Here is a 26,390-nt window from a genome sequence, read left to right on the forward strand (position 1 = left end):
CCTTTCTCTCTCAAGCTGATTTCCTAATGCAGGGATCTTAACTCTGTTTTCTCCTTTGTCTTGGTAAATTGCATTCTCCAGAATGGGAACATGAGAATCACATCTTTTGAGGTCCTGCATATCTGCAAATATCATTCCACCATTGTCCTTAATCAAGACTTATGCTGTTACAGAATTCTGGGTTGTAATTTTCCTCAGAATTATGAAGTCAACGATGCACTGTTTTCTGGGCATATATTGCTATTGCTCCTCATGTCAAAATGAAAGCTGCAGAAGTGAAGGGTCTTTTTTGTTGTTGTTGTTCACTGCCTGACACATAGTAGGACACAATAAATATTCTAGAATAAACTAATGTTGAGAAGTCATTCTGATTGATTCTTTGTATTTTGGGGTCTTCTCTTTTTTCACCAAGAATCTGTAAATTCATGAAAAATATACTGATGAGTAAATATTTTAGTTAGTTGTGCTGGGTACTAAATGTTTCAATGAGGTGGGGACAGTGGGAAGAGGGGATTGCAGGAACTATTATAAAGGACACATGGACAAAATCAGGGGGGATGGTGGGGGTGGGGGAGGGAGGTGGGTTCAGCCGGGGTGGGGGGAGGGAAGAGGAGAAAAGGCATACAACTGTAATTGAATAACAATAAAAAATAAATTTAAAAAATGTTCTGAATGATTTTATTCAAAGTTTCCTACCTTTAGACTTAACTCTTTTTGGAATTCCTATTATTTATGTTGATGGCATTCCTAAGCAGATCTTTAATTTTTCTTATCATCGTACTCCTATTTCCCATTTCCCACCCTACTTTCTGCAAGTTTTCATTAAACTGATTTTTCAATATTGTGTATGTATTTGTGTTATTTGCATATAATTTCTAATAGCTCTTATTTGTTCTAAGTTTTTCTTCTTCTTCTTCTTTTTGCAGTTTTTGTTTTATAGATACTCTTATCATCTCAAACCTCTCCAAGGATATCAGTAGTTCATTTCCACCAACCCCACCTCCCTATTTTCTCTTCCCATATAATCTTTTTTCCCCCCAAGTTCCTTTCTTATATAGTATTTACTTGTTTGGGTCTCTGTCTTCCATAGTAAATGCTTTCCTCAAATGTCTTATGACTTTGGCTGTCTGATCATTTTTAAAAGTGTGGTATTAAAAAACTGAATGGTGGTGAGGGACAAATACCATATGATCCCACCTTTAACTGGAAAATAATCAACAAAAGAAAAAAGCAAACAAAATATAACCAGAGACACTGAAATTAAGAACAATCTAACAATGGCCAGAGGGGAGTGGGGAGGGGATAGTGGGGAGAGGGGTATACAGGAGCTACTATAAAGGACACATGGAGAAAACCAAGGGGGAGGGTGGAGGTGGGGGAGGGACGTGGGTTTGGCTGGGGTGGGGTGGAGGGATGGGGAGAAAATGCAGACAATTGTAATTGAATAACAATAAAAATTAAAAAAAAAACTGAATGGAAGCAATATGCACCTAGCTGGGTACATGTAGACCATGGTCTTTAATGAAGAGGAATCTGGCTGGCTGTTTCAGTAGAAGTCTGCATTGCCCAAAGTTTTAGGTCTTTTCTATTGGGCCAGAGTCCCAGGGGAAGATACTTATAATATTCCTGGGAGGTGTAAACCTGCCTGCCTGCCTGCCAGCATGTTGAGAGTCAAAGGTATGAGGGGCAAGAGAAGGCTGTGATTCCCAGATTTCTTATAAATGTTTAATCTCCATGTGTCTGCATATAATCCTACCTCCAATGTGCCTGATGTTTCCTCCCCTCCTCCACCCCAGTCCAGGTCTTCTCTAGTTTTACCTTCTCCAAGCTAATAGGCAGTGCTCTGGGAGAGGGTTGGGGGTGGGGTGGGGTGAGGATTAGACACGCAGCAGCCTGAGGCAGAAAAAAGATGTGGGGGGATCTAAGTGAGTTTTAAACGTATTTATGACAAATGGGTCTTTACTCTTAATTTGTAAAAGGGCTTGATATGGGCAATTCCTAAACATTTTGGTGATTGTATGACATAAATCAGAGAGCTTCTCTGTTTTCCCTCCTGCCAGCTTATGATTAAGGTTTTCTTGGGTGGCTAAATTAGATGCCATTTATCTATTTGATGTCCAAAGTTTTTCCCCTCTTTTAGTTGTCCATATGGTTTTGTCTTCTGAAAAATAATGTTTTGTTATTTTATTTCGGGTCTGAGACAACACTGAGGCAGACATGCATCAATTTGCTGTCTTGAACCAGAAGTCCCTCATTTATGTTTAGTTTACTTTGCCTTATTATTGTATCTGTGTCTCTGAAATGCACTTCTGGAATACAGCAGGACCTAAACAGATACGCTTCTATGTAAGAGTTATTAACAGTACTGTGGTAAGTAATTTATATTCTTTCTAAGTTTTAACGTAAGAGAGGAAGGAAGATCATTTGGTAGAATCCTGATGAAAATCCTCAGGGACAATTTTTAAATTTTTCTAAATTTGCCTATGTGGAACCTAAAATTTATTCTGTTTTTTATTTTAGTCCCATTTGCTGTTATCCAATATTCTATGGGGGGGAAAAAGAACTGGCAAAATTTATATAAACTACAAACATCAAAAGGGAATATAAAAGTCAGCTCAAAATGTCTAGACCAATTCCTTTCAGGTCTTGTCCTCAGGACATCAAGGAAATAAAAGCTAAAAAGGATTACACAGTACATCTTTACAAATTATTAAAAGAGGATGTGCATTCAGGAGAAATAGAGAACAAAACTGAGAGACAGGGAATTAACACAACAAGTTATGCGGACAACTGTCTTTCCCTGCTTCCCTGTATTTGCTGGGTGGCAGTGAGGGGGGTTGAACTCCCCTGGTGGGTGGCTCCGATCAGGCTAATCCAATCATGGTGACCCCACTGCTCCTGACTGGCTGAGGTATCCACTGCACGGGTGTCCTCTGGCCACTGGGTTTGGTTCAGGGCTGGCCCGTGATCTATACATAGGGCAAATGCGATGTGAGGGGTAGGTTGCTGGGGTCTTCTACCAAGACTTCATGATCCTAAGAGAGTATCATAGAAAGATATGGCCTCCACTGCTTCATTTGAAAAACGGCAGGTATGGATGTGAGGCCAAGGAATACTGTGGTCTTACTATGAATCTGGGGAAGAAGCCACCCATGAAGGAGGATAGTTATGTGAGAATCATAAGAAAACAGAGAGCTATGGCTACTGAATTCAGCCTGTCTTGAAGTTCCCCCTACCTGAGATCAACAGGTAAGTGAGCATGTACATTTGTTTAAACCAGTTTGAGGTAGGATCTGTTACTTGAGATGAAAGCATTGATACAAATAACATAGATATTGAATTGAATGACAAGCTCTGTCTCAATGTCAAAAAGTGGATAACTATGTGTGACAGAAAGACACAACAAATTTAAGGGTCTCTATACAATCTAAGAGACAGTACTCTTAACAACTGCAAATGCAGAAACATTCTCTGCAAATGCAAAAGTCTTCCTCCTGTCTCAGTTATATTTATTAAAAAAGAGCAGAGAATTTAGTTTTAACCCTGTAGGTTGAATTCTACTATGCTCCTAAGAATAGCGTTAACTAATGTGAGTCTATTAGTCTTTTAAGCAAAACAATTTCCCAACGTGAGACTGCCCCATGCACTGCATTCCTAAACCCAGCACTAAATCACTGTCCCTGTGCCTGGTCACTGCGACAGTGAAAATCCTCCCTCATTCACTTACCTTCAGGTGGTAGTACCAGCCCCAGTTCAAATCACTAATGTAGGGGAACAGACGCACGGCATAACCTCTGAGCATTTCTTCCTTCAAGGTTATTTAAAAATCACAGAGTATAAGCTTTTCATATTACAAATAAGGAAACTGAGGCCCAGAGCAGGTAGGCCTATACCATTCAAATGATTAAATAACAGTATTTTCAAACTGTTAAAGGGAAATATTAACTGAGTTTTATTTTTTCAGGAAGTTCACAGGGAATGATTCCAAATCACATACCTTCAATATGGCAGGCATGCTGCAAGATGCAGAATGTGGACATGGCAACATTTTATAGGATCTGATGATAAGAGTGATAGGAAAGGAAATGTACTGACATATTTCTATTTTTAACCATTAGGTTCTGTGGAGCTGAATATAATCAGGGAAAAAGAGATATGAGGGGGGACCCAATGAAACCCAGAATTATCTTCTGGAGAGCAGGCCCCTTAGTACAGGCTTCCCCTGCTAGGTGAGTGTTCTAGGAACCCATCTGTATCAGTGCACCAGCTGGCATTGTTGTGAAAGCCTGCGCTTGGCTTCAGGGAATTTTTTTGAAGACTCTTTCAGTGCATTTGCCCATTTCATGGTGGGTGATTTATGTGCTCACGTGCCCATAGCACACTGAGGGTTCAGCACTTATTGACCAAAAATGGCATGACCCCCATGTCCCACCCTCCATATTCACTTGATCTCATACCCAACACATTTATTTTTGTCTCCCCAATGAAAAAAGTCTTCAAAAGAAAATATTTTGCTGATGTGGAAGAGGTGAAACAAAAAATGTCAGAAGCACTAAAAGACATCAAAAATCAATGAGTTTAAGAATTGTTCTGAGCAGTGGAAAAAACATCTCAACAGGTGTACTGCATCAATTGGAGAGTACTTTGAATATGACTGAAGTTTAAACATATAAGAATAAATACACAATTTTTTATAAGTAAATTCCTTTTTTGGGTTACCCCTGACATTATCAAGATATTTACCTTTCACTCTACAAATGTATCAATAGTTAATTTTCTGAGCAAGGAAGTGTGCTGGGAACTCTGGTCTTTGCTCTCACAGAATGTAAATTTTAAAAATAAATAATGACTAAATAAATGTATATTATGCCCTGGCTAGGTGGCTCAGTTGGTTGGAGCATCGTTCAGACACCAAAAGGTTGCAAGTTTGATTCCCAGTCAGAGCACATGCCTAGGTTGCAGGTTTGATCCAGACTGGAGCATGTACAGGAGGCAACCAATAGATACTTCTCTCTCTCTCCACTCCTCTCTCTCTAAATCAATAAAAATAGCCTCAGGTGAGGATAAAAAAAGAAAAAGAAATGTGTACCATAACCATGTAATAAGTGCAGAGTACAGGTAAAACGTCAGCTTTTCTGCTCTGCTGGATTAACTGAGAAAGGTTCTGCTTTGAAGGGGGGACTGGAGAGTCTCCGTGCCTGATGATAACACAAAGAGAGGGAGGAACAGCCACAGAGCAAGGGCAGAGGCTATGCAAGGAGGAAACACACACACAGCAAGCAAGACATGCAGTGGAGAGGACATTGCAGGGACAGGGGCCTGTGTACCTGATCAGTGAAACTAGACGGCAGGCGGAGAAGCAGAGCACAGACTGGTGAATGTAGAAAGGCTACTACTGATTGTCGACTAGTTGCAGAAAGATATTTGTAAGGGATCAGAAGGGTTGAGTGAATAAAGCAAATACTTGTATTAATGAAGAGAGTATATACCGGAAATGGCTTATCTGATTTTCTAAAAGGAAAGACAGTCTCTCTTTTATTTCCTCAAATTTCTCTTTTTCTTCCACAGAAACTGTTCCGATTCCATCAGGCCTGAAAAACAATCAGAGTAAGTAATTTATATTGATAGAACATTTACTTTTAAATATTTTATAGCTCTATCTATATATACATATATTTTCCTGAAAAATCAAAATAATTACAGAAAATGTGTATAGGTCTATAGTATACATATAATTGTGTCTATAGTGAAAATTCATTGGAGATATTTGTAGCTTTTTGCTTCATAATTTGACCCAGAATAAATGGAATTATTCTCTTTTAGATAGCCTTCAAGGTAAAGGATTACAATGAGTATTTTCCAGATCTACAGAAAACAATGACTAGTCCTTGAGAATGGCAGTGAAAAGTGCTTTATACCAGTATCAAATATTTGCCTCATTAAATGAATACCCTTTGAATGGAAATATTAAAAAAAAATACTGAATGCAAGCTAAAATGTCTTAACTGCTTCTCTTCCAAATTAAGCTAGTATGATAAAGGGGATTTAATTTTAATTGTTGAAAGCAACATAGCCATTTTGGTTCAGATACAATTAATGGCTTACTCTTTCACTTTTTTTGTTTATTTTAATTTGTGAGCATATAAATACAAATAAATATTTGAATAAACACATACAGAGAGGCTAACATGGGGATTCTGGCCAAGATCCAGGTGTAGGTAGATACACTTTGCCTCTTTGCACAACCAAAAGATGGACAACAAATTCAAAAACAAAAAACAACCAGAACTGCCAGAAAATCAAACTGTATGGAAGTTCGACAACCAAGGAGTTAAAGAAGAAACATTCATACAGACTGGTAGGAGCGGTGCAGACAGGCAGCTGTGGAGAAGAGGACTCGGGGCAAAGTGGCAGCTTGAGGACTGGGGCAGGCAAGGTAGTGGCTGGTGGAGCAGGCAGGCCGGTCCCACACTTGTGAGTGGATAAACTGGGAGGAAAATCTGGGGAGCCAGACAGACTGAGCAACCCAGGGTTCCAGCATGGGGAAATAAAGCCTCAAAACCTCTGACTGAAAAAACCTGTGGGGCTTGAGGAGGCAGGAGAAACTCCCAGCCTCACAGAAGAGTTCCTTGGAGAGACCCACAGGGTCCTAAAATGTACACAAACCCACCCACCTGGGAATCAGCACCAGAAGGGCCCAATTCGCTTGTGGGTAGTGGAGGAAGTGACTGAAAGTCAGCAGAAAGCTGAGCAAGCAGCACTGTTCCTTCCCAGACCCCTCCCCCACATACAGCCTCACAAAGCAGCAATGTGGGTTGCCCCACCCTGGTGAACACCTAAGGCTACTCTCCTTACCACATTAACAGGTGCGCCGAGACACAAAAATACGGCCCAAATGAAAGAACAGATCAAAGCTCCAGAAATACACAACTAAGCGATGAAGAGGTAGACAGCCTATCAGAAGCAAAGTTCAAAACACTGGTAATCAGGATGCTCACAGAAATGGTTGAGTATGGTTGCAAAGTAGAGGAAAAAGTGAAGGCTATGCAAAGTGAAATGAAGGAAAGCGTACAGGGAACCAACAGTGACAGGAAGGAAACCAGGACTCAGAACAGCGGTTTGGAGCAGAAGGAAGAAATAAACATTCAACCAGAACAGAATGAAAAAATAAGAATTCAAAAAAATGAGGAGAGGCTTAGGAACCTCCAGGACAACTTTAAATGTTCCAATATCTGAATCATAAGGGTGCCAGAAGGAGAAGAGGAAGAGCAAGAAATTGAAAACATAATGGAGATTTTCCCTAATCTGGCAAAGGAAATAAATAGACTTCCAGGAAGCTCAGAGAGTCCCAAAGAAGTTGGACCCAAGGAAACACACACCAAGGTACATTATAATACATTACCCAAGATTAAAGATAAGGAGGGAATCTTACAAGCAGCAAGAGAAAAGGAGACAGTTACCTACAAAGGAGTTCCCATAAGAGTGCCAGCTGATTTCTCAACAGAAACCTTACAGGCAAGAAGGGGCTGGAAAGAAGTATTCCAAGTCCTGAAAGGCAAGGACCTACGTCCAAGATTACTGTATCCAGCAAAGCTGTCATTTAGAATGGAAGGACAGATAAAGTGCTTCTCAGATAAGGTCAAGTTAAAGGAGTTCATCGTCACCAAGTCCTTATTATATGAAATGCTAAAGGGACTTACCTAAGAAAAAGAAGATGATGAAAACTATGAACAATGAAGTGACAACAAACTCACAACTATCAACAACTGAGCCTAAAAAAACAAAAATAAAAACAAACTCAGCAAACAACTAGAGCAGGAACAGAGTCACAGAAATGGAGATCACATGGAGGGATATCAGTGGGGAGAGGGAGTGGTGAGAATGGGGGAAAGGTACAGGGAATAAGAAGCATAATTGGTAGGTACAAAATAGACAGGGGTGGTTAAGAATAGTATGGGAAATGGAGAAGCCAAAGAATTTATATGTATGACCCATGGACATGAACTAAAGCAGGGGAATGCTGGTGGGAGGGGCATTGCAGAACAGAGTGGAATACAGGGAAGAAATAATGGGACAACTGTAATAGCATCAATAAAATATATTTAAAAAAACAGAGAGGAAAGATCAACTGTTTCAAGATTTTCATGCTGCACCAAATATCCCTATGGAATCAATGTAAATTTTCATTAGGACTTTTAAAAGTAGCTATAAAGATGAAACGAATCTTCTTTTACTAAGATTGAGATATAAAATATAATATATATCTAATAGCAGGGATTTAGAATTTATTATATATCAATTTAAGTATCTTTTGGTATAGCAATCATCTAAAATTCTGAAAATACAAATTTTAATTTTGTTAACACAGAGAAAAAGGTATAATAATTTCATTTTCATTTCAAAATCTATATATCTCAAGAAAATATACCTTTTTGCATTTGATAGTTAACACCAACCATTTCTTCCCCTATTAGCTCATTTTTTCTAAAAAAAAAAATATGTATCTCCTCACCCGAGGACATTTTTTCATTGCTTTTAGAGAGCAAAGAAGGGAGAGAGAGGAACACAGATGAGAGAGAGATGCCTCAATGGTCGCCTCCCATTCATGTCCGGACCAGAGATCAAACTCGCAGCCCCTGGTGACAGGGTGACACTCCAACCAACTGAGACACATCAGCCAGGGTCAAAGATTGTGTTTTAATTCCCAAAAGTCTTGTGCATTTCCTTCCAACTTACTCATTTTTAATGGTTTTTTGTAAGTAAAAACAAGTACTGTGAAAAGCCAAAGAACACCCCAAACTCAAACTGTTAAAATAACTTTCCACTAATATTTTTATTTGATATTCCCATTGTTTTTTAAAATAAATATATATGTGTGTGTGCACCTATGATACTTGTAAACTAGTCAATTAGGAAAAAAAACAATTAAGTGTTAAAGTTATACCTGTATCTCATTGACATAAAGACCTTTTATTTATATCAAAGCATCATTTGAGTTTCCAGTTTTTTTCCAATATAGAGGAAATCATTTATTTCAGAAATTCACATGCTGCTAGAATTTATGCTTTGGAAATATTTCTTAAAATTACATTTTGCTTCTAAATAGGGAAAGACCAATAATTTAACTACCTAATCAGAATAATACATCACACTTTTTTCCATCAGAATGCATTTGAGTGTTAACTGCAGAAAAACTTGTGGCAAAATATTGGTCGTTCTAATATTTTTAGGAAGAAAATAAAATGTTGTCTATAAATTATAAAACAATAAAATATGAGCCAGCTCCAATGTTTTATAATAATTGAATAATGGATTTTTTCACATCTTACTTCAGAGCCAATCCTCATTGAGCAAACGACAGCACAAAACCCAGACTGTAACCTATGAACGAATGCATATTGACAATGATCACAAAAGTTCAACTGGGCAGTTCTACATAATCATCCATTTGGAATTTGGGCATTCTGACAAAAACTGTAACTACATTGTATTATGTAGTAGGTAGCAATAAAAACTCATACCGCAAAGTTGCAGGTGGTTATTTCACTAAATTCACCCACACAAACCTGATGGAAAAGAGCAAGAACTTGTTCTGATAATTCCCATGCCCTTTGACTTTGCTCTCTGACAGATGCCACATGGTTATATTTGAGTAAATTTAACTGTTTGCTTCAACTGTCACTACAGTGACAGAGCAAGTTGACCTGTCATATTAAACTTCCCTGGGTCCATTGCCTACCTATGGAACACAGCCAGTGGTCCAGGCAATGAAAAATGAGAAAGGTAACATCAGGGGAACATCACTTATATCAACCTTCACTAAGATTAACCTATTATACACAGCGAAGGGTCGTCATTTTACTGGTGCATTACTAAATTTGGTACACACCTGACAGGTTAAATAGAACATTTAATATTTTGGAATTGCTCTTATTCACATGTAATTATTTTATTGTAGACATAAGACCATTTACTGAATATTAGGTATATGAAGTGGCATTCTATATCAAAATTATTGAGAGTAAGTGGCAACTTTGTTGCGGTCAAGCCTAAAGGTAACAGCTCTTTCTAAAATCATTCTTCCTAATAAATGCAAATATTTCCTGTCTCATCAGTATATTCCTGCTATGGTTATTATTAAAACAAACATAGCAATTATCAATTACAAAATGTTAAATATGTGCCTGGTACTGTGCCAGCTGTCTTATATGTGTGACAATGGGGGTGCTCATAGCAATCCTTTCTCTCTGCAAGGAAGGGGGCTGCTAGAGTTCAAAAAGGTTAGGCTGCCTCCCAAATGTCACACAGCTGGTTAAGTGCTGGAGCTTGGACTTTTGCATTCCAAAGCCAATGCCCTATTTTTTTCCCATTTTTCACAGAAAATAATAAAGAGCAATTTTTAAAAATCCTATTAGAAAATGAAAGCTTTATCTGAGAAGCAATGATGGTGGAACTATTTCTAAATATATGTACTTCAGACATTTTCTATGTTACTTGTACTATAAGAAAAAGAACTTAAAAACCAATAAAATTTAAAATATTACCTACCATTGAATCAGTGAGTCAATCAAAAAATAGTGTAAGGAGAGGTGTGGAGACACAGAGGAGCACAGAGAGGTGTGGCGACATGGAACGGGTGGTCCCACAGCCACGTGTGGTAGATAAAAATCAGTAGGGATACCTCGGGGGTGAGGCATCCAGCCCCAGACCAGAAGACCCACCCTAGGGTTCCAGTACCAGGAGGTTAAGTCCCCATAACTTCTGGCGGTAAAAACCAGTGGGGGTTGGGGCAATGGAAGAAACTGTAGAATTCTCGGGAGTCTCCTGTTACAGGGTGTGCAACAGATGCCTTTAGGACTCACTCAGACTCACCCCCTCTGGGATTCAGCACAAGGGCAACATCTGGAAGGGCACCACTGGCATACAGGGAGAAATTGAAGCATCTGGCAATGGGGTAAGTGCTGGGAAACAGTTTCCTTCCAGACAAAACTTCAGAGGCCAGACAGTGGCACTGTCCCCTCTCAAAATCCTCCTCCACACAGAGCCACAGAGCAGTGTGACATGGATTGTTCCGTCCTGGTGATTACCTAAGGCTCCACTCCATATAACTTACAGGTGCACTTTTCTACAATAGGCCATGCTACTAAGACCAGGAGTCAAAGCAGCTCTACCTAATACACAGAAACAAACACAGGGAAACTGCCAAAATGAGGAGACAAAGGAATATGGACCAGTTGAAAGAACAGAACAAAACGTTAGAAAAAGAACTAAATGAAATGGAGATAAGCAATCTATCAGATGCAGAATTCGAAACACCAGTTACCAGGATGCTCAAGAAACTCATTGGGTACTTCAACAGCATAAAAAATGACCCAGGCAGAAATGATGGTTACATTAAGTGAAATAAAGAAAAATCTATAGGGAACCAAAGGTGGGGGGGATGAAGCCAAGAATCAAATCAATGATTTGGAACAAAAGGAAGAAAAAAGCATTCAACCAGAATAGCAAGAAGAAAAAAAATTCAAAAAAAAAATGAGGATAAGCTCTGGGACATCTTCAAACATACCAACATCTGAATCATAGAGGAGCCAGAAGGATAAGAGGAAGAGCAAGAAATTGAAAATTTATTTGAAAAAATAATGAAAGAAAACTTTCCTAATTTGGTGAAGGAAATAGACATACAAGTCCAGGAAGCACAAAGAGTCCCAAACAAGATGAACCTAGAGGACCACACCAAGACACATCATAATTAAAATGTTAAAGATTAAAGATAAAGAGAGAATCTTAAAAGCAGCAAGAGAAACCCACACAGGAGTTCCCATAAGACTGTCTGTCAGCTAGTTTCTGAAAAAAAACCTCTGCAGGTTAGATGGGACTGGCACGAAGTTATGAAAAGTGATGAAAAGCAAGGACCTACAACCTAGATTATTCTATCCAGCAAAGCTATCTTTTAGAATCAAAGGGCAAATAATGTGCTTCCCAGACAAGGTAAAACTAAAGGAGTTCATCATCACCAAGTCCTTATTATATGAAGTGCTAAAGGGAATTATATAAGAAAAAGAAGATCAAAACTATGAACATTGAAATGGCACTAAATTCACAACTATCAACAAATGAATCTAAAAAACAAACTAAGCAAACAAGCAGAACAGAAGCAAAATTATAGACATGGAGATCATCTGGAGGGTTTTCACTTGGGTAGGGGAAGGGGGACAATGGGGGAAAAGGTGCAGGGATTAAGAAGTACAAATTGGTAGGTACAAAATAGACAGGGGGATGTTAAAACAGGATAGGAAATGGAGTAGCCAAAGAAATTGTATGCATGACCCATGGACATGAACTAAGGTGAGGGGGGATGGCTGGAAGGAATGGGGCTAATGGGTGGAGTAGGGCAAAGGGGAAAAATTTGAACAACTGTAATAGCATAATCAATAAAATATATTTTTAAAAAAGAAAGTCCTATAATGTGCTCTTTAATTCACTACAAAATATGTACTTGCAGAAGCCTTGAGAAGAACTTAAACTAGTTATATTTTATGAATACTTATTGAGTAGACTCAGGGTAATAAGAGAATTCAAAAAGGCTTTATAAACTCATTATAATTTTAAAAATATATTTTATTGATTATGTGATTAGAGTTTTCCCATTTTTCTTTCTCCTTTATTCCCCCCTGCCCTGTACATCCCCCCCCCCCCCACCATTCTCCCACCTTAGTTAATGTCCATGGGTCATATATATAAGTTCTTTGGCTTCTCCATTTCCTGTATTATACTTTTTAAAAATATATATTTTATTGATTATTTTATTACAGTTTTCCCATTCCCATCCCTGTATTTCATAGGCCGACACTCAATCCACTGAGCCACACTAGCCAGGGCCCATTTTCACCCCTTTATTCTCCTCCTCACTGCACCCCCACTCCCACCGCATTTCCCGCTTTAGTTCATGTCCATGGGTCACACATATAAATTCTTTGGCTTCTCCATTTCCCATACTATTCTTAACCACCCCTGTCTATTTTGTACCTACCAATTATGCTTCTTATTCCCTGTACCTTTCCCCCATTCTCACCACTCCCTCTCCCCACTGATATCCCTCCATGTGATCTCCATTTCTGTGACTCTGTTCCTGCTCTAGTTGTTTGCTGAGTTTGTTTTTATTTTTGTTTTTTTAGGCTCAGTTGTTGATAGTTGTGAGTTTGTTGTCACTTCATTGTTCATAGTTTTCATCATCTTCTTTTTCTTAGGTAAGTCCCTTTAGCATTTCATATAATAAGGACTTGGTGACAATGAACTCCTTTAACTTGACCTTATCTGAGAAGCACTTTATCTGTCCTTCCATTCTAAATGACAGCTTTGCTGGATACAGTAATCTTGGACGTAGGTCCTTGCCTTTCAGGACTTGGAATACTTCTTTCCAGCCCCTTCTTGCCTGTAAGGTTTCTGTTGAGAAATCAGCTGGCACTCTTATGGGAACTCCTTTGTAGGTAACTGTCTCCTTTTCTCTTGCTGCTTGTAAGATTCCCTCCTTATCTTTAATCTTGGGTAATGTATTATAATGTACCTTGGTGTGTGTTTCCTTGGGTCCAACTTCTTTGGGACTCTCTGAGCTTCCTGGAAGTCTATTTATTTCCTTTGCCAGATTAGGGAAAATCTCCATTATGTTTTCAATTTCTTGCTCTTCCTCTTCTCCTTCTGGCACCCTTATGATTCAGATGTTGGAACATTTAAAGTTGTCCTGGAGGTTCCTAAGCCTCTCCTCATTTTTTTGAATTCTTATTTTTTCATTCTGTTCTGGTTGAATGTTTATTTCTTCCTTCTGCTCCAAACCGCTGTTCTGAGTCCTGGTTTCCTTCCTGTCACTGTTGGTTCCCTGTACGCTTTCCTTCATTTCACTTTGCATAGCCTTCACTTTTTCCTCTACTTTGCAACCATACTCAACCATTTCTGTGAGCATCCTGATTACCAGTGTTTTGAACTTTGCTTCTGATAGGCTGTCTACCTCTTCATCGCTTAGTTGTGTATTTCTGGAGCTTTGATCTGTTCTTTCATTTGGGCCGTATTTTTGTGTCTCGGCGCACCTGTTAATGTGGTAAGGAGAGTAGCCTTAGGTGTTCACCAGGGTGGGGCAACCCACATTGCTGCTTTGTGAGGCTGTATGTGGGGGAGGGGTCTGGGAAGGAACAGTGCTGCTTGCTCAGCTTTCTGCTGACTTTCAGTCACTTCCTCCACTACCCACAAGCGAATTGGGCCCTTCTGGTGCTGATTCCCAGGTGGGTGGGTTTGTGTACATTTTAGGACCCTGTGGGTCTCTCCAAGGAACTCTTCTGTGAGGCTGGGAGTTTCTCCTGCCTCCTCAAGCCCCACAGGTTTTTTCAGTCAGAGGTTTTGAGGCTTTATTTCCCCATGCTGGAACCCTGGGTTGCTCAGTCTGTCTGGCTCCCCAGATTTTCCTCCCAGTTTATCCACTCACAAGTGTGGGACCGGCCTGCCTGCTCCACCAGCCACTACCTTGCCTGCCCCAGTCCTCAAGCTGCCACTTTGCCCCGAGTCCTCTTCTCCACAGCTGCCTGTCTGCACCGCTCCTACCAGTCTGTATGAATGTTTCTTCTTTAACTCCTTGGTTGTCGAATTTCCATACAGTTTGATTTTCTGGCAGTTCTGGTTGTTTTTTGTTTTTGAATTTGTTGTCCATCTTTTGGTTGTGCAAAGAGGCAAAGTGTATGTATCTTCCTACACCTGCATCTTGGCCAGAAGTCTTTTTATAATTTCTACGAGCTGTACTGTCAAGACATGCAGAGCCTGAATAAACATAATGCAGGTTCTGCATATGTCTCACCACCCCTCACCACTAGACCACCCCTCACCACTTCACCTGTTTCCCCTAAGGTTCCAGCTATCACCAGCTCTCTGCAGAGTACTTCCACAACCTCTGTGGTCTCCCTCCAGACTCTTGTCTGAGTATTGGCAACACACTATTGTGAGACTTTTTCAAGTGTAAGTCATATCCACGTAATGGTGGTAGGCATTATAAAAGCCAAAGCCCATAAAATTGTCTATAAGACCTTATATGATCCTCCCGCCCCACAATGACTCTCTGACCTCCTCTACCACTTCACAGAAAATCCTCTCACTCTAGATACACTGGCCTTGTTGCTAGCTGTGAACATATGAAGTATGTTCTGCCTCAGGCCTTTGCACGTGCTGTTTCCACTGCCTGGGAGCTCCTTCCCTGTGTACACAAAGCTTGTCTGCTCACTTGCTTCTCATCTCTATCAATCTGACTCAGGATTAGTGAGATAATCTCTAACCACTTGATGTAAATTGTAGTCTCTTCTTCCCATAGGCCTCTTCTCCTTTACTGTGCTTTACTGTTTGCCACAGATCCAACATGACATATCTATTTATTTGTTTGTTGTCTGCCTCCTGTGTGCTAGACCCCTAGGGCTAGAACAGTAACTGGAATCTTGATGCTCAATACATAAATGCCAAATAAATGAATAAGTGATATATAAAATATAAAAATGTCAGCTATATAAGATTATGAGAATTCATGAATCCTGTAATATCACAAATATTGCTTATTAGTGTTAATATGGCATAAATTATTTGGAACAGTTGTTACATAGCAGTAGGTAAAATAGGAATTATTTTAAAGCAAACAAAGGCAGACATTACAGTTAAATATTCTCAGTAAAACAATCTTTAACAAAAGTTAGCATATATTTAAAAAGCATAAAAGTTTTAGTGTTTATCAGCCATTTTAATTACTAGTAAAATTATTTACTTTAAATCTTTAAATTATTTATTTATTTTAAAATATATTTATTGATCATGCTATTACAGTTGTCCCATTTCTCCCCCTCACTCCACTCCATCCTGCCCACACCTCCCTCCCACATTCCCCCCCTATAGTTCATGTCCATGGGTCATACTTATAAGTTCTTTGACTTCTACATTTCCTACACTATTCTTACCCTCCGCCTGTCTATTTTCCACCTATCATCTATGCTACTTATTCTCTGTACCTTTCCCCCCCTCTCCCCCTCCCACTCCACTGTTGATAACCCTCCATGTGATCTCCATTTCTGTGGTTCTGTTCCTGTTCTAGTTGTTTGCCTAGTTTGCTTTTTTTTTTGTTTTGTTTTAGGTATGGTTGTTAATACCTGTGAGTTTGCTGTCATTTTTACTGTTCATATTTTTTATCTTCTTTTTCTTAGATAAGTCCCTTTAACATTTCATACAATAAGGGCTTGGTGATGATGAACTCCTTTAACTTGACCTTATCTGAGAAGCACTTTATCTGCCCTTCCATTCTAAATGATAGCTTTGCTGGATAGAGCAATTTTGGATGTAGGTCCTTGCCTTTCATGACTTGGAATACTTCTTGCCAGATCCTTCTTGCCTGTAAGGTCTCCTTGGAGAAATCAGCTGACAGTCTTATGGGAAGTCCTTTGTAGGTAACCGTGTTCTTTTCTCTTGCTGCTTCTAAGATTCTCTCCTTCTCTTTAATCTTAGGTAATGTAATTATGATGTGCCTTGGTGTGTTCCTCCTTGGGTCCAACTTCTATGGGACCCTCTGAGCTTCCTAGAATTCCTGGAAGTCTATTTCCTTTGCCAGATTAGGGAAGTTCTCCTTTATTATTTGTTCAAATAAGTTTTCAATTTTTTGTTCTTCCTCTTCTCCTTCTGGCACCCCTATAATTCAGATGTTGGAACATTTCAAGATGTCCTGGAGGTTCCTAAGCCTCTCATTTTTCCGAATTCTTGTTTCTTCATTCTTTTCTGGTTGGATGTTTCCTTCTTCCTTCTGGTCCACACCATTGATTTGAGTCCCAGTTTCCTTCGCATCACTATTGGTTCCCTGTCCATTTTCATTTGTTTCTCTTAGCATAGGCTTCATTTTTCATCTGGTTTTTGAACAGATTCAACCAATTCTGTGAGCATCTTGATAACCAGTGTTTTGAACCGTGCACCCGATAGGTTGGCTATCTCTTCCTTGCTTTGTTGTATATTCTCTGGAGCTTTGAAGTGTTCTGTCATTTGGGCCTTTTTTTTTTTTTTTTTTTTTTTTTGTCTTGGCGTGTCTGTTACTTTTAGGGGCAGAGCCTTAGGTGTTCACCAGGGCGGGGTAATGGTGGTCACTGTGCTGTTATGCTGTACGTGGGGGAGGGGCCGAGAGGGAGCAATGGTGCCTGCTCCACTCTCCACCGGACCCCAATTTTCACTCCGCTACCCACAATCAAACTGGGCCCCTCTGGTGCTGGTTCCTGAGTGGGTGGGCTTGTGCACATCCCAGGCCCCTGTGGGTCTCTCCGACGACCTCTCCTGTGAGGCTGGGAGTTTCTCCTGCTGCCGCCCCAACCCCCACGGGCATTTTCAATCAGAGGTTTGAGGCCTTATTTCCCCACGCTGGAGCCCTGTGTTACGTGGTCTGCTTAGATCCCCGCCGTTTGTCCCGGTTTATCAATGCACGAATGTGGGGCCCCCGGGTGCTTCTCGCCGATCTGCCTGCCCTGTTCTCCGCCACTCTGAGTCTGGCCCTCTTGGTTTATCTGTGGGAGAATGTGGGGCTGCAGGGTCTGCTAGTGGTCAGACTGCCTGCCCCTTTCGTCCCACACTCTGCCAGTCTCGGTATCTGGCGAGTCCAGCCACGCGAGTCCTCTCCGCCCCGGCTGCCCGTCTCCACCATTCCTACTTATTTTTTATCTCCTTTGTGTCGGACTTCCTTGCCGTTCAATTTTCTGTCAGTTCTGGTTGTGCGAGGAGGCGCAGTGTGTCTAACTACGCCTCCATCTTGGTTCCTCTTTAAATTATTTACTTTTAAGAATAAATCTTTTTCATGTGATTATAAAAGTAAAAAGAACGATGCCTTTTTGACAATGAATAAAAGACTGTTAAAATGGAGATACTGAAAATTCTAACATAAACGACCAGTTTTTGGTTTTTAATGTTAATTTGTATTTAACTCTATACGTAAATATTAAAATGGCTCCAATAAGCAGGAAAGGCATTCTCACATATCAAAATTCAATATTTTTGTTTTTTCTCTGGTGCCTGTAGTTACTGAAACTGCATGATTTAACAAAAAGAGAGTGTTCCCAAAGAAAGAAATTAAGGAAGACACAAAAAAATGGAAGCATGTACCATGTTCATGGGATGGAATAATTAACACCATCAAAATGTACATAGTACCCATAGTGATTTATAGATTCAAGGCAATCCCTATTGAAGTACGCATGACATATTTCACCTATATGGAACAAACATTTGAAAAGAATGTGTATTTTGCTTCTTTGGGATGAAAGGTTCTACATATACCAGTTAAGTCCATTTCATCTAGGGCACTGTTCAGTGCCACAATACCTTTGTTGATATTTTGTTTGGAAGATCTGTCCATTTTTGACAGTGGGGTGTTAAAATCCCCTATTATAATTGTGTTGCTGTCAATTATGCTAAGTGAAATAAGCCAGAAAGTGAGGGACAAATACCATGTGATCTCACCTTTAACTGGAACATAATCAACAGAAGAAAAAAGCAAACAAAATATAACCAGAGACATTGAAGTTAAGAACAATCTAACAATAGCTAGGGGGGAGTGGGGAGGGGACAGTATGGAGAGGGGATTACAGGAACTACTATAAAGGACACATGTACAAAATCAAGGGGGAGGGTGGAGGTGGGGGAGGGAGGTAGGTTTGGCTGGGGTGGGGTGGAGGGATGGGGAGAAAAGGCATAAACTAACTGAATAACAATAAAAATTAAAAAAAATATTTCTTGAAATCCTCTAAGATTTTCTTTATGCATTTGAGTGCTACTATGTTGGGTGCATATATATTTACAACGTTTATATCTTCTTGGTGGATTCTTCCTTTGAGTATTATGAAGTGACCTTCTGGGTCTCTCTTTATGGCCCTTCTTTTGAAGTCTATTTTGTCTGATACGAGTGTTGCTACCCTGGCTTTTTTTCTCCTGTCCGTTTGCTTGGAAAATTTGTTTAGCCCTTCACTTTCAGTCTGTGTAGGTCTTTTGTCCTGAGGTGGGCCTATTGTAGGCAGCATATGTGTGGGTCATGCTTTCTTATCCATTCAGCTATTCTATGTCTTTTGATTGGAGCATTTAATCCAAACTGGGCCCCCCTGCTGCTGGTTCCCGAGTGGGTGGGCCTGTGCACACTCTAGGCCCCTGTGGGTCTCTCCAACGACCTCTCCTGTGAGGCTTGGGAGTCTCTCCTGCTGCTGCCCCCACCCTCACAGGCGTTTTCAATCAGAGGTTTGAGGCTTTATTTCCCCGAGCTGGAGTCCTGGGTTATGTGGTCTTCTTCGCTCCCTGCCGTTTGTCCGGTTTATCTGTGCGGGAATGTGGGGCCACAGGGCCTGCTAGTGGTCAGACTGCCTGCGCCATTCGTCCCACACTCTGCCAGTCTGGGTCGCGCCATGGCAACGCGAGTCCTCTCCACCCCGGCTGCCCGTCTGTGCCCCTCCTACTGGTCTGGATGAATGTTTATTTTTTATTTCCTTGGTGTCTGACTTCCTTGCCGTTTGATTTTCTGTCAGTTCTGGTTGTGCGATGAGGCGCAGTGTGTCTACCTACGCCGCTATCTTGGTTCTCCCCCATCGTTACTTTTTCAAACGGGTTTTCTATGCCTTGCTCTTCTTCTTATTCTGGTATATCTATTATACGGATATTATTACGTTTCATGTTGTCCTGCATTTCCCTTAATCCCTCTTCATTCTTTCTAAGCCTCTTTTCCTTTTTTTTTTGCTCTTTCTGGGAGTTTTTTTCTACCTTGTTCTTCAGCTCGCTGATTTGATCCTCTGGTTCATCTAGCCTGTTTTTTATTCCATGTTCTTCAATTCAGAAATTGTATTCTTTTTCCTCTTGGCCCTTGTTGATAGTTTCTATTTCCTTTTTCATGTTGATATAGTTCGTAGTGAGTTCATTTTAGTTTTTCTGTAGTTTCTGGTAATTTTCTGTGAGCTCAGTGAGGTTCCTGATAACCATTGTTTGAACTCAGTATCTGATAGTTGACTTGCCTCTATTTCATTTAGCATTCTTTCTGAGGCTTCCTCTTTTCCTTTCATTTGGAGATTGTTTATTTGTCTCTCCATTGTTTGTGAGATTCTTCTTGTTAGCCTCTGCTTCTTAAATTGATCTGTTCTGAGTCCCTGGGTTTATAGTGTGAACTTCTATGGTAGAATGCCTGTGGGATTCAGTGGCGCGGTCTCCTTAATCTCCTGAACTCACTGGCCTTGGGCTGTTGTTTATATTGGCTCTCTGTATGACTTCGTGTTTTGATTGTTGTTGGGTTTCTTTGGTGGGTTCTTCCCTCCAGCTGGTTAACCTGGTTCACTCCGTCCACCACGTCTTGTATTCTGTTGTGTAGGTGTGGACATGTGTTGAAGCCGATTCTTGTGTGTGTACAAGGTTTTTAGGATTCTCTCTTGCTCTTGTTCAGTTGTTTGTTCTGAGTAATTTCTGCACTATTTAGTTGTATTTCTAGATCAGTCCTGGATTGAGGTTAGTGTAGCTTCTACTCCTTCCTTCACCTTCTGTTGTTATCTCTTGGTGTGGTTCCTTTGTTGGTGGGTTTCCTCTTCCAGCATGTGTACTGGTGTTCACTGCTCCCACCTTGCAAGTTCGCTGGAGTAGCAAAGTGAAATTTGTCTTACTGTCTCTGTTGTTAGGATGACCCCTGTTTGGGTCTAACTCTGGTCTTTGCACAGCTCCAGGTTTTATTGTCTCACCGTCTGATTTTTCAATGTCCTCTACAATTTTTGGTCTCCAATCTTCATATATGCTGGAATACCAGTGGCTGTTCACTCTGTTCATCAGAAGATCAGCTAGGTGTTTCACCGGTGCCCAGGGGGAAGTGGATTCTGCTCCCACCTATCTCGCTGCCATCTTCTCTATCAGATAATTCATTTTAAAATAAACAGAATCCTTCAGGTATGATGGACGTCTTGTCATGATTACCAATTCCTTCTGTAACAAGTGCAACATAAGCTCTAAATTGAGAAAGATTTTTTTAAAACACAAAAGTGGAATTAACAGTGTAACTGATACATTTTCTATGTGATTCCAATAGCTTTTGGGGTAATTCAGATAATAAATTAGTTTCTTAGAAGTTAAAGAATGATGAGACTACAGCACAAGAAAGATCTAAGAGGCAAAGTGTATAAAACTGGGCTAAAGAGTCAGGCATTTAAGCAGAGGCAAACTATCAATGACGGGATCCTTCTCAATATTCAGACAGGGACTGACCTGGCAGCTTCACTTCTCTTAGTTGAACAGTTTACAGTTCACAAATTTTATAGTCTTTTTTTCCAGTGTAAGACAAAATTCCAGAGACTTGTAAGTCCAATAAAAACTAATTTTGGCAAATTTAATATCCATTTTTCTGGGTAAGTTTGAATAAAGAAGAGCTACTGGCTGTTAACACGTTTTCAGAAACAATGGCCCTGTGATAAAATCCAACTCAAATAAAAGGGTGAAACTGCCCAAGTTTTTGAACAATACAAACTGTAAGACCCTCTTGGAGGTTCATGGCAGAACCATGAGTCTGAGAAGGCTGACAGTGAAGACATCTGTCTACCTTTGTTTAAATAGCATTGTCCAAGAGTATTTTGTCATGGGATCTTCCCACAATTCCCACTTAAACAGCATTATTTAGTGCTGAAAGGCATTTATTATTTAATGACAACTGTAACACCTATGGTTATTTTCTCAATAACTTTCACAAGCTGAACAGTTTCTAGATACTTAAGGAGTAAATATATCCTCGCCTTTATCATCTCTAGGAGTCTGCATATCATTTCTAGGAAGCTTGTGGGTTGAATAAATATGCCAGGAGTTAACATTGTATAGACAAGTCTGGTAAGTCGATGACATAGATTTCCTTCACCCTCCTCCATCACCACCTCCCTCCCCAACTCATCAGGCAAATGTGTTTGTCCTGGCAGTTTGGTGGTTTGTGGCAAAACACATTTTGCAGGCCAGCATAATGACAAAGTTTATGGTGCTTTGCGATTCTTCTAGGCTTCTTTTCACCTGCCCTCTCCTATAAGGAATATATGACATCTTAGCTTCCTCTGAAGAGACAAGAAGTGGAGAGACACCTAGACAGTGGTATTTCTAAATTGTCAATTCTGCCTGTAGCACAGCAGGTAAAAGCCACTTTGCACTTCCTGTATTTCCCACCAATATCCATTTGTGAACAGAATAAAAAAGAGAGGAAGACACAGCATGAGAATAAGAAATGATGGAAGATGAGGCAGAAAATAATCTCTTCTTGTTTTTGTCCCCCAACCTATAACACCTCCTATTGTTTCAAACAAAACGATTTATCGTTTGGATAGTCATATATTACATAATCATGGTCCTTTTACTTCCCCTGAAATTTTACATATACAGAGAAGAAATTAATTTGACCCCTTTATATTCAGTGAGTTAGAAGAAACAGTTTTTCTTTCAGAAAATGTTTTTCTTTTTTTTTATTGTTGTTCAGTTATAGTTTTCCCACCCTTTTCCTGTTGCTCTCCCTTGTCCCACATTCCCCCACTCCCATGGTCAATGGGGAGAAAATATTTTTAAGACAAAATTCTAAATTCATTATTCTCTTTTTTCAAACTTTCCTCCCTCCTACTCCTTTCCTTATTTGGATTTTCTACTGCATTCCATTTTCTTTGCAGGTTTTTAAAGTGCAGACATTCCTACAGAGAAAGCAATGACTGACTCTATGAAGGTATATAATTTTGGAACAGTTTTTGTATTAAGGTAGTGCTACATCAAGGACAGTCATCAAGATGTTTGATAACTGACCTGACCTGCAACCAAACTAACCAACATTCTTGGACTAATGCAAATTAAAATCACTGCACCACACAACTCTACAATTCAAGAGAAATAAAATATCAAGAGGATTTTATAATAAAAAGTAAGAGGGTTAATGTTGGTGTAGAGTGTTTTCTGATATCAATATTACCCTCTGCCCCATACCTAGTACTGGTATTTTTTTAAATGGCATGTTTTTAAAAAAAAAAATTAAAGACTATACACACTCTGTAATGAAGATGGAGAAATTCAGAAAAACACGGAGACAAAAATTGAAATTTCCTATAAGTATCCCAACAGAAACAACTGGTAGTACCATTTTGTAAATATAATTCTAGTCTTCCTATAAGTCTTTGGATATTATTGTATATTCTGATCCATATGTTGATTCTTTTAATGAACTGTAAACATTTTTCACATCATTGAAATATTCTAATACATACTTTTCATGGAAGTATTTCATTAGGAATGTATCATAATTTATTAATAGAATACTCCATTAGTAAAAAATCTAGATTTTTTCTTCTTTGTTTTTCCTACCATAAATACTGCTGCAATAACAAATCATATACTATATATTTTAAGCCAGTTCTAATTGTTTCCTTGGGGTAAATCTCTGGAACTATATTGCTAGGTTAAATGGTGCTATGGGTTGAATTGTGTCCCACCCCTTCAAATTCATATGTTGCAGTCCTAACTGCCAATGTGACTGCATTTGAAGATAAGGCTTTCAGGAGATAATTAAGGTCAAATGAGGCCAAAAGGATGGGGCCCCAATCTGATAGGACTGGTGGTCTTATAAAAGAAGGAAGAGTGAGATCTCATTCTGTAATGTGAGGACACAGAAAGAAGGCAATCACCTGCAAGTCAGGAAGATGGTCCTCCCCAGAACCTGACCATGCTGGCGCCCTCATCTCCGGATTCCGGTCTCTAGAACCTAAGAATGTAGACTCCTATTGTCTAAACCACCCAGTCTATGATATTTTGTTATGGCAGTCCATGATAAGACAAATGGAATGGTATTTTGGGCATTTGATACATATTGCAGTTATCACCTTACTCTGACCCACGGCACATGAAATTATTAATATCCCTGTAACTTCACCAACTGTGTTCTTTACCATTTGTTGCAATTATATTTGATATTATATATAAAAAGAGTATTTCATTGTTTTAATACATTAATTTCTATGGCATAAAATGATACAATCTTGCTGGTTACACAGGATCTTTCTGTGGGCCATAAAAATAATTGTATTTGATTAAGAATATTTCATTGTGAAGTCTACTTATGAAGCGTCCTAACATATCTCCTACAAAATTTGTAAACAGATGGCCAATGTCATTCATTTGCTTACTCAACAAGTATCTATTGAGAACCTAGTCAGGTCCTGGGGATATAATATAACAACATCAGAAAAGATCCCTGCCCTGATAGAGTTTATAGTAAGGAAAGGTATAAAAAAGAAAAATCAGACAGTAAGTGTACAATTACATTTAAGAAGGGCAAAGTACACAAACATGATGCAATGTATATTTCAGGGAATGTGTCAATTTGGGAATGATATTTAAGAGAGATGTGATGGATGAGCAGCAGTTATTAGGTGGAACCTGAAGCAAAGGGGTTATAGGAGGTTCTCCATAGAGATGCCTTAATTTTTTCAAAATGCAAATTTCATTATGTGACTTCTGCTGCTAATACAGTGAACTTACTTGTTACTCTCTAAATCCCTCTTCACTATAAAACACCTAGACACTGAATAAATTATAATACGCACACTGTTAAATGTTGTGCTATACTTATAAAAAAGTTTTAAAAAATCTGCAAAGGGCAGGAAAACAAAAAAAATGAATCAGGAGCTGAAACCAAAGTAGGAGTGAAAGTGAACACCAGGCTGCACTGGAAGCAAATGTTACTGCCAGGGAAGCTTCACAGCTATGCTCAAAGGAATTGGCCACAGGGTCAAAGACCTAATGTGCATGGGCTGCTGAGCCCCAGATGCCTGTAAAAAATGGGGCTCTTGCATAGGCTATACTATCAGTGAGAGGATGGTCTGGAAAGAATCAGTAATCTTGCAACGTGGAGCCAACACATCTACAGAATGAGTGAAAAGAGTCTTTCCGGAGAATATGAAGCATAGGCCTGACCTCATTGTATCGGGTACTACTTGTTCAGTCAAGGAATCTCCAAGATGAGAAAATAAAGTAGCTCTAGTAGCACTCCTGTCACCAGGTGAAAGCAAGAGCAAACCTTCTTTAGAGGAAAACACTAAAATACAAGAACACAAAAAAGCTAAAAGTATGAATAAACATGTATCAGACAAATACTCACCAAAAGCATAACATTAATAACTATCTAAATGAACTTTAATGTGAAATGCATTATTAGCTATAGAGAATCATAAATTCTGGCAAAAGCACAAGGAAGAAAGCACCACGGCAGGGCAGCTTCACATCCACCCTGGTTGGAATCCCACAGATCAAACAGGAAAAAAGTTAAGTAGAGTTCAGAAGATCTGAACCACACAACTTCTGCTTGCCCTACAAGCTACAGAATATGCTTATTTTTTCAAGAACATGAAACATTTACAATATTTGACAAATACTTGGCCATAAAGTTTCAGCAAGTTGCAAAGGATCATCAGTATTACACAGATTACATTGTATGATCAGAATGAAGTTAGGTTAAACATCAGTTCTCAAGGGGGAAAAAAAAAACCAGAAAAGCTTCACTTTCTTAGAAATTTAAAAATATATTTATAAATAGCCCTATGTCTAAAAAAGAAGTTATAATAAAAATTTAGAATTACTTAGAGTGAATTTTAATAAAATACTATATATACCAAATTTATATATGTAGTAAAAGTAATTAATAGGTATGAATAACCTTAAATGCTTATGTATTAAACGAGGAAAAGCTCACTAACAATATCAACTTGGCAAAAAATAATCTAAGAAAGTATAAGAAAGGAATAATCAAATTGAATATTTAATGAAATGGTTGACAAAAAAGGGGTACACAGGGAAACTTTTAGGGTGATGGGACTGTTCAGAATGACACTAGTGTGGTGAATACATGACTCCGTGTTTGTCAAAACCCACAGAACTATAAGAACTGGACAGCACAGAATGAGAGCTTTACAGAATACAACCTCAAAGGAAACACACAACACTGTATCAACCAGGATTTTGAGGGGTATCAGGACGGACTGTATGTTGTGATAAATGACACTAATTGCTCTGTATTACACAACCTCACTAAAGAGACTGGGGGGGGGGGCAGTGCACAAGAGAAGCTCTCCTAATGAACTCTGGGAAAGTGTTTTGAGAGGAAACTGTAAGGCTAATGACTGAAAGACCTGTACTTCAACACTGAATTCTAAGTAAAGAGATGGTGGCTGGGGGTAGCCAGGCTTCTCACTATGGAAGAGAGAAGTTACAGGTGGGCAAGAAAAGGAGGCTAACATGAGCTTTGTGGTACTGGGCTAGAGTTGGAGCCATCAGGATGAACTCATGGCTTAGGATACATGCATATATCACCTAGCTCTGTCCAGTGA

General features: G+C 39.4%; 1 protein-coding gene across 5 annotated transcripts in view; it reads right to left on the reverse strand.

Moving 5' to 3' along the window:
- CADPS2 (calcium dependent secretion activator 2) overlaps window positions 1–26,390 on the reverse strand; it is a 575,679-nt gene that overhangs the window by 140,504 nt on the left and 408,785 nt on the right. For all 5 annotated transcript variants that reach the window (XM_053926174.1, XM_024555170.3, XM_024555169.4 and 2 more), the window contains exon 14: window positions 5,490–5,591. In XM_053926174.1, the coding sequence (XP_053782149.1) occupies window positions 5,490–5,591 (102 nt within the window). The remainder of the gene's footprint in view (window positions 1–5,489; window positions 5,592–26,390) is intronic.

Source organism: Desmodus rotundus, chromosome 6, assembly GCF_022682495.2.
Source record: "Desmodus rotundus isolate HL8 chromosome 6, HLdesRot8A.1, whole genome shotgun sequence".
Lineage (NCBI taxonomy): Eukaryota > Metazoa > Chordata > Mammalia > Chiroptera > Phyllostomidae > Desmodus > Desmodus rotundus.